A 15,195-nucleotide genomic window follows, 5' to 3' on the forward strand; every position below is an offset into this window, starting at 1 on the left:
TCAGAAGAGCACACGCAGCAGCCACCTGTAACTCTAGCTTCAGGGCATCCAATGTCCTGTAGCCTCCAAATACCTGCATGCACATGGTAAACATCCATACATACGCATAATAAAAAATAAAAATAAATCAAGAAAAATATTATAAATATACATAAAAATGTACCCTAATAAACATCAACTTCCAGAATCAAAAAAGGTAAAACTAGGCAGTGGTGACACATGCTTTTAATTTCAGAACTCAGGAAGCAGAGGCAGGATCATTTGAGTTCAAGAGAGGATCAAGTTTCCAGAGTTCCAGAACAGCCAGGGCTACCAGAGAAACCTGTCTTTAAAAAAAGAAAAAAAAGCCCCTTATTCTGGAAAGACTCAGTGAAGCAGTATAGGGCAAAACCAGAACAGGGAAGTGGGAAGGGTTGGGTGGGAAAACAGGGGGAGGGAAGGGGGCTGATGGGACTTTCGGGGAGTGGGGGTACAGAAAAGGGGAAATAATTTGAAATGTAAATAAAAAATATATCAATAAAAAATAAATAAATAAGTAAATAATTAAAAAAGGAAAAAAGAAACAAAAGATAAAAACAAAATGACAAGAATATAAAGCATGATTAAAAAACATAATAAATCATAATCAAATTAAGATCAGTAACAAAAGTCTTTAAAGAAAAGGTCATATTATAAAATTCAAAATAAAACTCAAATGAGAAAATATTCACTACTTTCAAGGCACTTATATGTAGCTGATCTTTGCTACTTTGTGGGTTCTTCTTTTTCCCACCTTTCATGTCCCCCCCCACCCACCATTTCACCCCCTAAGAGAGAAACAAGGATAGAGGGAGAGAAGAATTCTGAAAATCCCTGAATCTAATTTCTTTCCGTTTCTTAATGACCATGGCTACTAACATCCTAATATCATAACCAACCTCTGAACAACACACACACATATATCCAGTCACACAACTGCAGAAACTACCTGCAGCTGGCCAAACCACGCCTCTGCTAGAGCAGCAGGCTGCGGTCAGTGTGAAGCAGCCCCATAGCTCCACACCTAGGATTAAAACAAAAGTACTTCCTTCTAAGATTTCTGAGTATTTAAAAGAAAACAAAGCTCCAGAATTCTTGCTACAGTTATGCCATAGTTGAATGGGAAATTTCTAACATTTGATATATGTATTTGAAAGGCTTTTTCTTGACTAGGCATGCTGGAGCATACCTATAATTCCAGATCGCTGGAGGCAGAAGAAGCAGAAGTGACCTACGCTGAGAGTTCTAGGACAGCCAGGGCCATAAACAGACACATACTCTCAAAAATGAAAGAAAACAAGAGCCCAGCAATGGTATTCATCCTAGCACAGTAGAGGTAGAGACTCAGAAAGTAAGGGCTGGAGATGGATAGTTCAGTGTTAGGGCATTTGCCTAGAATGTATAAGGCTTTTCAGATTGAGCTCTAAATATACAAAGAGGATGCAGTTAGAAGAAACAAAGTCAGATGTTTCAAATATAAGGTACCAGAAGAGTGAAGACACCCAAGGGTTATAAAAATTAACTTAAAATAGCCAGGTATTGTGGAACATACCTTTTATCCCACCACTAAGACAGACAGATCTCTGAGTTCAAGGCCACCCTAGTCTAGAGATTCAGGACTTCCAGAACTATATATATAGAGAGAAACCCTGCTTTGAAAAACAAACAAACTAATTCAGGGCTGGGCAGTGGGAGGTACATGACTTTAATCCCAGTGCTCGGGAGGCAGAGACAGATGGATTTCTGAGTTTGAGGTCAGCCTCAAAGTGAATTCCAGGACAGTCAAGGGTGCACAAAGAAACCCTGTCTTGAAAAACAAAACCATAAAATACAAATTTTAAAAAAAGCAAAACAAAAGCAAAGTAATTATTATTTTTTTAATGGATCTTGAATGTAAAGATTCAAATTTCTAAAGAAAACAGGGAAACTTACTAGAGCCTGGCTTTACATAAAAAGCTATGAAGCGATTTAAAGAGCTGGCTACTCTAGCAGAGGTCTCCAATTTGGCTTCCAGCACGCACACACAGCTCACAAACACCTGTAACTCCAGTTCAGCACCATCTCCTAGTCTCACAGGCACTACATGCATGTATATACAGTGGTCAAAAATCACACACATAAGAATAAATAACAGGATGTTTGCAACAGAAACAGATCATTACATTAAAAAAAAGCAACAACCAGAGAGTAAAAGACTGTTTTCCACAGAAGAGCACACCATTTGGTTGTCCAATACCGGACAGTAAGCTCTGAGGACATTCATGCAGTGCCATTGTTCAGAACGAACAGGTAATGCTTGGGAAGGTATGCGTGCTCAATAGTTTTATGTTAACACCGGCTATAGTTAGACAATAGGAGTCTCAATTAGAACAACGCCTTCATAAAACCGGGCTTAGGAGCCTATAGAATATTTTCTTAATTAGGAATTAGAGGGGAAGGCGAGGACCACTGTGGTTAGTACCAGCCCAGCCAGTGAGCTCTCTAAGAAAGTTCCATGAGGAACAACAAGCAGCACTCCTCCTTGCCCCGTCAGTGGTGCACAGCTATAATCCCAGCACTTGGGAAGCAGAGGCCAACAAACCTTTAAGTCCAAGGCTAGTCTGATATACAGAATTTCAGGATTGTAAAGGCTTCACAAAGAAACCGTGTCTTGAAAACCAAAAAAGTACAAACAAGTATTAAACCAGGGAGGCACTGCATCACTCAGGGTGGCACTCAGAAAAGAACACTGCCATAAACCCAGGGTCAAACCTCATGAGGTCAACAGAAAGACATTCTAAACAATGGAGTCTTCAGAATAAGACCCTGTCTCAAAAAATAGCTAACAATAATGATTATGATGAATATTGAAGCAGGGCTAGGCAGCAGTAGTGCATGCCTTTAATCCCACCACTCAGGAGACAGAGGCAGGCAAACCCTCATGCAACAGAGTGAATTCCAGCACGGTCAGAGCTACACAGAAAAACCTTATCTTGGGGTCAAAATGTTTTTTGAAACAAGGATTTAACTCATTGGCAGAACACTTGCCTGAGGCCTTGGGGTTCAATACCTAGGCACTACCGAATAAATGTATGAATGAATGAACTTCTTTATAATAAAAAAAAAAAACCCTCCAGCATTCAAAAAATTTAAAAATATTTATCCAAATATTAAAAAAAAATAGACAGTCAAAATAAGGGCCTCAGCTTCATAATCCCAATATTCTAAATGCTAAAAATAAAAGGCTCATGACTTCAGAGCCAGTGACTACCTGTCAAGAGCCAGCTCAAAACAAAAGACAGGGCTGTAGAGACAGCACAGCGGTTAAGAGCAGTGGCTGCTCTTTCAGAGGACCTGAATTTAATTCCAGAAATCACATGGTGGCTCACAACCATCTGTAATGGAATCTGATGCCCTCTTCTGGTATGTATGAAGACAGAACACTCATGCATATAAAATAAATAAATCTTTAAAAAAAAAAGGGGGGGGGGGGCCGAGAGCGGGAGAGATGGCTCAGTGGTTAAAAGCACCTACCGCTCTTCCAAAGGTCCTATGTTCAATTCCCAACAACCACATGGTGGGTCTGTAAAGGGATCTGACACCCTCTTCTGGTGTGTCTGAAGACAGCTACAGTGTACTCATATAAATAAACAAATCTTTATAAATGGAGGAGGAGAAAAGACAGAGCAAGAATAGAGTATATTTGAAAGAAGTGGCGGGAAGGGAGAGGGGGAGCAGCATACACAGCCCCAAAAAAGTTACCAGGAGAGAGACATTCATGTTCATAAATTTTCCCATCCTAGCTTTCAAATTAAATGAGCAAAATATGGATTATGGAACTTAAACAATGACAAAAATTAGACAGTCCAGCATGAAAGAGCATTGTTCTAACAAATGACAAACCTGCAACCTTCCTACACAGATGCTATTCCACTCTACTCTTCTAAAACACTGTCAAGTTGAAGGCAGATGATATATATGCATGTATATCATTAACTTTCCTGGGCATGGGCTAGAAAGAGCTAGGTGATAGAGCATGTGTTTATATGTGAGGCTATCAGTTCAAATCTCAGCGCACATACACACACACACACACACACACACACACACACACAAAGACATAGGATGGGGGAGAGAGAAAGAATCTGAAGAATAAAACAGCATATTTAAGATCACCAAATTTTTAAAATACCCGACTTTGAAATTTTTCACGTAACCCTGAACAAATTATTATTTATTTCTCTCACATTTCCCCTTTAATGTTTTTTTTTATTTAAAAAAAAAGGTACTACAGGAAAAGTCAGAGTGATAGCACACATCTATACCCCAGTATTTGAGAAATCCATGAGCAGAAATCAGCCTAATCACACTAATTATCAGAGTGAGTAAGAGGAGGAGGAGGAGAGGGGAAGGGAGGAGAGGGGAAGGGAGGGAAGGGGAGGGGGGAGGAAAAAACAAGGTTTAAGATGCTCACTAGAAGAGCAGGCTTGGGAGGTGAGGAGCACTTCTCTTGTTACTCTGTTTTTGTACAGGACATGAGCTCCATTCCTAACACCCAAAATCCAACAGTCTCCTCTGACTTCTATGGGTACCAAGCTCATATACATAATGCAGACAAAACACTTATAAACACAAAGCAATAATATAACTATTTTAGAAGAAGCCCAATGTGTATGCCTAAGTAAATAAATGCCAGTGTATCTCATGGTCAGCATAGTCCTGTTGAACTATGTGAGTGCAGAGCTGGCTAAGAGACTCAGAACGCTTGGTATTCTTGCTAAGGACTAGGATTGGAGTCCCAGCAACCACATGCACGCTCAACACTTCTTCAGACACCAGGAATTATTATAGGTGATGCAAAGACATACATGCAAATGTATGGCAGGCAAAACATTCACACACAAAATAAATTTTAAAAACTGGACTGGAGAGATGGCTCAGTGGCTAAGAGCATTGACTGTTCTTCCAGAGGTCAATTAAACTCTTAAGAGTTCAATTCCAAGCAATCACATGGTGGCTCACAACCATCTGTAACGGGATCCAACATCCTCTTTGGTGTGTCTCAAGACAGCTATAGTGCATATGCATAAAATAAATCTTAAAAAAAAATTATGTTAAGCTAAAATAAAATGTAAAAGGCTGAAACACAACACTCACTATCTAAGCACCTAGCGTATGTATGGGGCAGAAGAGGGCTTCACTATTTTGCAGGTGAGGAAACGAGGCTTAGGCAACAATAAAAAACCTGACAATAATATATCTATTTCACTGGCTCCAATAGGTTGAAATACAGATTATCTTCCCATAATAGCGCAGAACCAACAAAAATCCTACACTATTAATAAGAGCTCTTTTAAAGTTTTAATATAAGAACTAGGTAGAGCAGCTCAGTACACACTGCTTCCTGAGCACAGGGACTTGGGTTCAATATGGAAAAACAAACTCTAACCTGAGGCTTTAGAACATAACTAAAATAAAACAAACTTTTTTTTTTTTTTTGATTTTTGGTTTTTTCAAGACAGGGTTTCTCTGTATAGCCCTAGCTGTCCTGGAGCTCACTCTGTAGACCAGACTGGCCTCGAACTCAGAAATCCACCTGCCTCTGCCTCCCAGAGTGCTGGGATTATAGGCGTGCACCACCACCGCCCAGCTGAAAACAAACTTTTAAAAAAATTTTCAGGTATTTTACCTACATGCTCATATGTGTACCACTTGTGTAGTGAGAACTCTAGAACTTTGGTTTCTTTAAACACACACACAAACATGCACTCATGCACCCATGCACACACAGAAATATTATATCCCAGATGTGAAGATATGAGGCAGCTTCACAGCTTCACTGTGATTTAACCTAGCGCTCTAGCAGAGGCATGGTTTTGCCAACTGCAGATAGTTTCTGCAACTGTGGTATTTTGAAATTTGGAAAATTTTCAGATGCTAAGGCCCAGAGAGGCAGGTTTGGTGGTTGGTGGTCATTTCAGGAGGGTAGGTTGCAGCTTGTTAGTCATGCTCAAAGAAACAAGAAAGATGTTTCTCTCTTTCTCTCTCTCTCTCTCTCTTTCTCTCTCTCTCTCTCTCTCATCTAGTCATAAAGGGTGAAACCAGGGGAATAAAGGGTAGAGAGAAGAAGAACTCACACTTGTGTATCAAAGTCCAGCTACACTTGTATCCCTGGTACTCACAGAGGTCAGAAAAAGGTATCAGGGAATTAAAAGCAGGTTCTGTGCAGGAACAAGTGCTCTTAACTGCTAAGCGATCTCCAGTCCCTAGACACCATTTTTGTGAGTACATTCTAAAAAGTAATTTTTCCTGAGATGGATAGCATCGTACACTAATCCCAGCACTCAGGAGACAGGCAGGAGGATGTGCACAGCAACGTTCAGGCTGCGGACAGGGGTACCTAGAGAGGCCCCGACTCAGAGAAAAGTAATGTTAGTCTGTCAGCTTCCTGTTTGCTTTTCTTTGGGGAGGAAGGAGCGCTGGACTCAAAACCATGGCCTCATACAACCTACACAAGCCTATGGCTGAGCTATATCTCTAGTTCTCCTTTCTTTTAGTGAAAATGCACAAAGGTAGAAAAAATATTTTTGCCCTAAACTAATATTTAATAATGGAAAACAACTGGTATTTCAGGGAAAAGAATAGCAATCCTATTTCTTCCTAGGAGATAATTGAGGGACAAAGACACTACTAGGAATGAGAGCAATAAAGACAAGAGTGGCAAAGTATATGCATGTACACACAAGGTGTATGCATGTACACACAAGGTGTATGCGTGTACACACAAAGTGTATGCGTGTACACACAAAGTGTATGCGTGCACACACAAAGTGTATGAATGCACACACAAAGTGTATGCATGAACACACAAAGTGTATGCATGAACACACAAAGTGTATGCATGAACACACAAAGTGTATGCATGTACACACAAAGAAAATAATGAGCAGCACAGGCAGAGCTGGGCACTCACACAAGTTTGAGGCTCACTTAGGCTACAAGTACCAGGAAAGGAATCATCAACCAAAAGTGTGCTTTCCTCAGGGCCAGAACACTGAGACATAAACATTATCTATCTTATCTTGGATAGATAAGAAGTTTGCCACAATTGTAAGGTTTGGGGTACTAAGAATTGAGTCCACAAAACCTCCCATCCTCACGGATCGGCAGGATAAACATAGTTAAAATGGCCATTTTGCCAAAAGCAATATACAGATTCAACACAAAACCCATCAAAATCACAACTGAATTCTTCATAGAGTTAGAAAGAGCAATTCTCAAATTCATCAAATTCATCTAGAATAACAAAAAACCCAGGATAGCTAAAACTATTCTCAACAACAAAAGAAATTCTGGGGGAATCAGTATCCCTCACTTCTGAAAGATCCTGCTATATCACTCCTGGGCATATACCCAGAGGATTCCCCAGCATCTAATAAGGATATATGCTCCACTATGTTCATAGCAGCCCTATTTATAATAGTCAGAAACTGGAAAGAACCCAGGTATCCCTCAACAGAAGAATGGATGCAAAAAATGGGATATATATACACAATGGAGTACTATTCAGCCATTAGAAACAATGAATTCATGAAATTCTTAGGCAAATGGATGGAGCTGGAGAACATCATACTAAGTGAGGTAACCCAGTCTCAAAAGATCAATCATGGTATGCACTCACTAATAAGTGGATATTAGCCTGGAAAAGTAGAATACCCAAAACATAATCCACACATCAAATGATGTACAAGAACAGAGGAGTGGCCCCTTGTTCTGGAAAGACTCAGTGTAGCAGTATAAGGCAAAACCAGAACAGGGAAATGGGAAGGGGTGGGTGGGAGAACAGGGGGAGGGAAGGGGGCTTATGTGACTTTCAGGGAGTGGGGGGCCAGAAAAGGGGAAATCATTTGAAATGTAAATAAAAAATATATCGAATAAAAAAAAGAAAAAAAAAAAGAACTGAGTTCACATGCAATGATAAGGAAACTAACTCTACCACTGAACCATATCCCTAGACCTTAGGGGGTGAAAAACACTTTTTGTCTGTTTTATTTTTTAGACAATGCTACAGTACAAAGATATAAAACTTTAGGCAGGGGTAACTCAGTGAGACGCCTCTTCCATTTCTGGCACACATTGCTCCTGTAGATCCATATTCTGTTCCCAGCACCCATATAAAATAGATCATACTGCCAGTTCCAGAAGCTGAAATCCATGGACACCTGCATTTGCAGTCACATACGCATCCCAACATACAAAAAGTAAAATATGTAACTAAATAAAGCTAGTGCAATAATCTAGACCGAGAAAAAAAAATCAGGGCTTAGATTCTCACAATGGTGACACAGCAGACGGAGAAAAACGAATGATCTCCCAGTGAATAAGATAGCAAACAATGAGAACAGCAATCTCACAGCTTAACCTTTGTAGTAAGAAAATAACCCCAAAAGGAATCCAAAGGGACAGTTGAAACTCCTGAGGTAGAAACAAAAGAGCAACGTGAGGAAATCATGAAGAAACCTGAATGATCTTTTTTGACTCTACAGTTTTGTTGTGTGGGGTTTTGTTAGTTGGTTGGTTGGCTGGTTGATTTGTTTTTGGGGTTGTTTTTGTTTTTGTTTTTGTTTTCTTTGACATCAGGTCTCATGTAGCGTGGAGGGCTGGGCTCATCTTCCAAGCTTCCTGTGTCCCCCTCTTGAGTGCTAGGGTTACTAATGGACAGCACCACCCCTAGCTTGGCACAAAGCTTTAAATGTCAAAAACAGAATCAAAAGAGAGAGAAAAAAATTTAGATCTGGTCACTGAAATAACAGCAAAATTACCTGTGGAAGATTCAGGCCAAACCTAATAGTCTGAAGGATAATGAGCATGTCTCATACTCTATGGACTTAGGCTTAACGTTTTCAGATAAGTACTTAAGCCAGTACACAGTGAAAGATCTCTATATAATAAAAAAGTATTAAAAGCTAGAATGATAGACGTCTAATTTTTCATCTGTTCAATTTTCACTTTCTTCAAACAGGGCCCACCCACCTGCATCAGGTAACTGCTCTTACCCCTGACTCCAACTATGTAGTTCTAGTGAGGGTTGAAATTCATAGAACCCTCCCCACTCCAGCCAGAGGGGTGGTGGGTACATGATCCAAGACAGGTCAATCAGAGTCCTTCTCAAATTCTTCAAAATGCCCCTTTTCCTGGTAGAAGGGGCTGGGAAGATGAAAGCCAAGAGCTGCCAGCAGTCATGGTTCCAGCCTCATGTAGCAGAGAGTCTGTAGTATAAGAGAATGAAATCAACATGCACAGAAGTAGAGATAAAAGGTGAAGTCCTAACCCTAATGGAAGGAGGAAGAGAAAACAAATATACTAACAATAAGATTACATCAGCTGATGTAACTAAAGGCCAGATTTTCTTCTGGCCTACATAATAGCTAAGACAAAAGAAAAACAAAGTGTTTCATGTATCTAACAAAAAGGGAGGAAATTTTCCCAATTTCCCATGAGTGATCGTTTTTTTCTGATGCTAAGTAACCAAAGGATTTATTATTCAGGGAATTTTATGTAATAGTCACCAAAGGACAATAGGGTTTGTGGAAAGTGCCCAAGATGAAAGTGTAAACAGCAAAAGCAGATCTCATATGCTATCACTTGTAAGGACAAGTAGTTATTTCTCAACCACTATGCTAAGAGAATATGGCGAAGTATTTCTATCTACTACTGCTTATTCTTCCGTGAAGCGTGCCAATGAGGGGAAGATCAATGGTGAACATGTGAAAGAAAGTAAAACCAAAGGGAAGATTCCAAATCATCTGTGAATGAAGCAGAAAAAATCAAGTAGAAATGGACAGATAGAAGATAGACACCATCAATTACTAAATTCTAAAGGTAAAGCTTAAAAGAAAAGCCTGATATAGCATCATATGCCTGTAACATCAACACTCAGAGGGTGAGGCAGCAGAATTTCAAGTATCTACTGAATAATAGTGAGACTAAAAAGGGCATGAAGCCATAAGTGTAAAACATTAAAATGGACATGTCAAAGGGCAGACAGACTCCAGGGAGACTACTGTGGTCTGCAGCACACACCGCACACACTTCAGCATGCAGCAGGCATTTGGCTGGACCATCACCAAAGCAAGGAAACCCACATAAGTAAGGCAGTCCCAAACTAATTTACCACGCACTGCATATTTTGGAAAATAGGAGATAATCTAGATGCCAGCCAGCACAAAATGAAAGGACTCACGTATACACCATGAATATAAGATAGTGTTTTCTAAAAGCAACCAAATCAATTAATCTCTTCACAACAAATACCAGGTAACTATCTCTCTCCTGCCCTGAGAAATTGCAATGATGAACTGGTTGGAGATAGTAAACCAAAAGAAATCTAGGCAGGTACCAGACATGGTAGCACACACCTGTAATACCAACACTAGTAAAACAGGCACAATTCAAGACTAGCCTTATCTATGTAACAACTTAGAGCCAGCAAGTGCTATACTGCAAGAATCTGTCTTTTAAAAAAATAAAAGGAAGATAAATCTAGAACACTAAAGACAGCTGAGACAGGATAGTGAGAGCACATTAAAAATGAAGAACTAAATGAAATGCCTAATAACTGCACAGCCCAATTTCAGCAGCCACCTGGCTTCAACCAACTCACTGAGAATAACTCTTGAATTTGAAACGATGGCTTTCAGTCAAAGTTATAATTTCTGTAACACTACAAAACAGACACTAGAAAAGGAAAGATTCCAAGAAAGAAAACAATTATTTCAGAAAACAAAAACAAACTGAAACTTCAACAGAATGCCAACTATTAATGGAAGAATTAAAGTAAAGTACCACTTGGGAATAAAAAAGAAAGCTAAATACAAAACACTGGATGAAATACAGGAGGGGTCCAAGGCCCAAACTCAAAAGCATACAAAAACAACAACAACAACAACAACAAAAAAAAAAAACCAGTGACTACAGAAATGAGCAAATTATCAAAGAAATAACCCAAAAACATTTTTTCCAACCTCAATTCAGACTTCCTAATGAGTCATCAACTGGGGTGTGTACCAGGAGGGCACTGGTCAACTCCTAGCCAGGATGGCAGTGGTCCACTTGACAGCATTTGGGAGGCAGAGGCAGGTGGATGGAGACCAGCCTAGTATACAGTAAGTCCATGACAGCCAGGGCTACCTATATAAAGACACCCTGCCTCAATCACTAAAAAAAAAAAAAGTAAAGTATCAAAAGTAGCCTGGGTAAGAAAAAAATATTGAAATCCTATCTGGATAATAAGTAATAGAAAACATTCCTAAAATGGGGGAGACCCTGAGCGCAATCTCTCTCTAGCACTGGGGGAGAGGGATACTAAACCCTGAACAATGTTCACAAATAACTAGAAATCAATGGTGCATGGCTATAATCTCAGCACTTGAGAGGGAATCTGGAGGCAAGATGGCCTCCAAATTCAAGGCCAGTCTAGGTCATATGGCAAGACAAAATGGGGCAGGGACAGAGGGAAGGAAGAAGGTGAGAGGAAGAGAAGGGAGAAAGAGAAAAGAAAAGGAAGAAAGGGAGAAAAGAGGAAGGAGAAGGGAGCGAGAGGGGAGGAAAATAAATGAGAAGGAACACATTCAGTGGCAAAGCATGGGTTTAGCATGCACGAGGCCCTGGGTCCGCTCCCCAGTGACTCCCAAAGCATGGGCTTAGCATGCACGAGGCCCTGGGTCCGCTCCCCAGTGACCCCCAAAAGCATGGGCTTAGCATGCAAGAGGCCCTGGGTCTGCTCCCCAGTGACTCCCAAAGCATGGGCTTAGCATTCACGAGGCCCTGGGTCCGCTCCCCAGTGACTCCCACAAGTTCAAGCAGAGCAGAGCAAGAGAAGGAGAAAAACAGAGAATCCCGGCTACAGACCACCGTATGGATTAATCCTGCAGGGCTTTTGTCTCGTTTTGTCTTGTCTTTTGAGACATGGTCTCTGTATGTAGTCCTGGCTGTCCTACATATCATTACATAGATCAGGCTCCTCTGTCTCTATCTCCTCTGCCAGCATTAAAAATGTGGGCCACCACACCCAGCCTAACTATATAGAATTATAAGAGGAAGCAATGAAAAGATAAAAAAAAAATTTAGCCTTGGGTTTTAAAGGGAATGTATTGTTTTTTAAACTTAGGGTTATAGAAATGGCTCCAAGAACAAAGGCACTAGCCAGCAACCCTGCCGACCTGAGTCTGAGCACAGGGACCAGCACAGAACCTCCTCAGCTGTCCTCCATACAGCAGGCACAAGCAGCACCCACACAGAGAACAAAAAGCGGGGAGGGGAGCTGAGAAAATGTTTTATTAAATTGTAAAAAAGCCGGCCTAAAAGGAGCTGGGGAGATGGCTAAGCAGTTAAGAGCACTTGCTGCTCTTGCAGAGGACCTGGGTTCACTTCCCAGCACCCACATGGCAGCTCACAACAGCCTCAATGCAAGCACACACATACAAACAATAAAATTCTAAAAAATAAAAAAAAATAAATAAAATAGAAATAAAATAGAAATAAAAAATAAAACACTGACCAAGAGCAATGAATCCCTTCAGGCAAAATATGACAGCCTACTGCAACCCCAAATCCATCTCCTCCTTTCTATTAACAGAACCCTGGTTTCATTCAACCCATCAAATGGGCTCAACTGTAGAGCAGTCTGCAGTCTTACTCTTAGGAAGCGTATTAAAGGACAACAAAGCACTTAAAAGGACATGCCTTCCTCGGACGCAGCCCACACCAGCACCTTACCATAGGTGGGTCCTTTTTCCTTAAAACTTTGTTATTTTCAGTTGGATTCAGACAGGATTACTTTAGCAACTTGGGGTGTCCTGAACACATTCCTGACATGAGTCACCACTATTCCTCCACAAGCCACCTGTGTGCCTACCAGTGCCGCTGGAGGCTCTGAGAAGGTCAGATACCCTGAAACTAGAATTATAGGTCATTGTGGATGTTGGGGACCAAGCCCAAGACCTCTACAAAAACAAAATACACGCTTAAGCCACCTCTCCACCCCTCCACCCCCAAACAACTTTTGTTTTCTGACACAGGGTTTTCCTGTAGCTGCGGTTTCCAAGGAAACCTGGAGGGGATGAGTGGGAGGGGACCCAGCACCCACATGGCAGCTCACAACAGTCTGAAACTGCAGTCCCAGAGGATACAATGACATCATCTGGCCTCCATGGGCACTTCACATACATGGTACACAGAAATAAATGCACTCAAGGACTTTTTACACACAATAGTCTTTTTAAAGAAAAAACAGGGCTGGAGCAAAGACTCAGCAGTTAAGAGCACTGACTGTTCTTCCAGAGGTCCTGAGTTCAAATCCCAGCAACCACATGGTGGCTAACAACCATCTGTAATGTGGTCTGGTGCCCTCTTCTGGTGTGTCTGAAGAGAATGATGGTGGTGTACTCATATGGATGGATGAATGGATGGATGGATGGATGGATGGATGGATGGATGGATGGACAGATGGATGGACGGACGGAGAGACTGACAGACAGATCTTTTGTAAAAAAAGAGACAAAATCAGATGTGGTGATGCATGCTTTAATCACAGCACTCAGGAGGTCAAGGCTGTAAGTTCACAGTTAATACAAGTGCTAGACCGGCCAAGGATACAATGAGACCCTGTCTCACAAAACAAAACAAAAAATAAAAATTAAAAATAACCTGAGAAACTTTACTATTCCTAAGACAATGGTAAGATACTATAAAAGAAATTACAAACTGAAAACTAGAAATAAATCCATCTTCTCAAAAGTATAAATGAAAAAAGTAGTGTTCTGCAGATGGTTAAGGTAGAAAACTAATTCATTAAGAAACAATAAATATAAAGAGAGCCAGATTCCATAATATAAGCACAAAAAATAAATAAAAGACATGAAAAATAAGAGTCTCATAAACCTAAGTCAGTTACAGAAAAAAATGTCATGAGGTAACAGTATATGAAAACATATGATAGAACACTTTTCCTTTCTGAATTCAGGGCCTTACTCTGTAGTAACTCCCTATGCAGTCCCACCATACCTCAACCCACTCAGCCTCCAGAGTGCTGAGATTACAGGTATCAGCCACGGTAAGTATCTTAAAAAATGCTCCCCCTCAAATGAAAATAGAAGGCCAAGCTTTGAAGAAAGCAGGCTGCCAACTGTCCATTGAAAGATACCAGAAGACAAACTCAAATGATATCTTACCTCCAGCTAAATAGCCATTATCCTAGAATTCAAACTAACACACAAAAGCAAAATAATGCAATGCTTAAATACAAAAACCCTAACAGAGCTTTCTTATTACAATAATCCTACACACACACACACACACACACACACACTTAAATTCACTTCAAGTGAGTGTAGCTGAAGGGTCAGACTGTGAGGACCTGGGTTCAATCCCAGCACTACAAGAGGAATAAACAAAGCACAGCATCAGTGTGCCTGTCATAGCTACTCGGGGTCAAGGGCCCAGGCGGTCAAGTCTCACATGGCACGGTTGCAGTTAGAGCTCATTCAAAGGGTTTGCTTAGTATGTCAGTGGCCTTGGGTTTAATCACCAGCATTTTCTTTTTTTAAATCTAATACACAGGCATACACCATTCCTGTAAAATAATATGAAATGTACATATATACCCATCGATGTGTATATATGATGATGCAAATACTGAACATAGGTGACCTAAAAGAGAGTAAGTTGTCAGGCGTGGTGACGCACGCCTATAATCCCAGCACTTGGGAGGCAGAGGCCAGCCTGGTCTACAAAGTGAGTTCCAGGACAGCCAGGACTACACAGAGAAACCCTGACTCAAAAAAAAAGAGAGTAAGTTAATACAACTTAAGCCAGGCAGTGGTGGTGCACGCCTTTAATCCCAGCTCTTGGGAAGCAAAAGCAGGAGGATCTCTGTGAGCCTGGTCTACAGAGCTAGTTCTAGGACAGCCAGAGCTACACAAAGTAAGCCTTGTCTCAAGGAAGAAAAAAGAAAGAAAATTCTTATACTTTTGATTCCCACCCCCCTTTAGGAGGATGCTTGAAACAGGGTCTCAATAACTGAGTGTAGAATAAACTTGCCTATTAATAATCTATGTTAAGGGTTTAAGAGCCGGCTTAGTGCTGCCCTGCTCCCATGGGAGACCAGGGTCGGTTCTCATCATCTGCACAGGCTTATTA

General features: G+C 40.8%; 1 protein-coding gene across 14 annotated transcripts in view; it reads right to left on the bottom strand.

Moving 5' to 3' along the window:
* The window catches only part of Mllt10 (MLLT10 histone lysine methyltransferase DOT1L cofactor), a 135,469-nt gene that overhangs the window by 108,989 nt on the left and 11,285 nt on the right, over positions 1–15,195 (bottom strand). For 4 of the 14 annotated variants that reach the window (XM_052157607.1, XM_052157608.1, XM_052157605.1 and 1 more), the window contains exon 1: positions 9,054–9,210. The exons of 9 other annotated variants lie outside the window; for them this stretch is intronic. Coding sequence is in view for 1 of the 5 variants with exons in the window: in XM_052157604.1 (XP_052013564.1) it covers positions 9,031–9,036 (6 nt within the window). In the remaining 4 variants the exon portion in view is untranslated. Of the gene's footprint in view, positions 1–9,030; positions 9,211–15,195 lie in introns of those variants that run through there. One more of the 14 variants, XM_052157604.1, reaches the window with a different exon arrangement.

Source organism: Apodemus sylvaticus, chromosome 14 (assembly GCF_947179515.1).
Source record: "Apodemus sylvaticus chromosome 14, mApoSyl1.1, whole genome shotgun sequence".
Lineage (NCBI taxonomy): Eukaryota > Metazoa > Chordata > Mammalia > Rodentia > Muridae > Apodemus > Apodemus sylvaticus.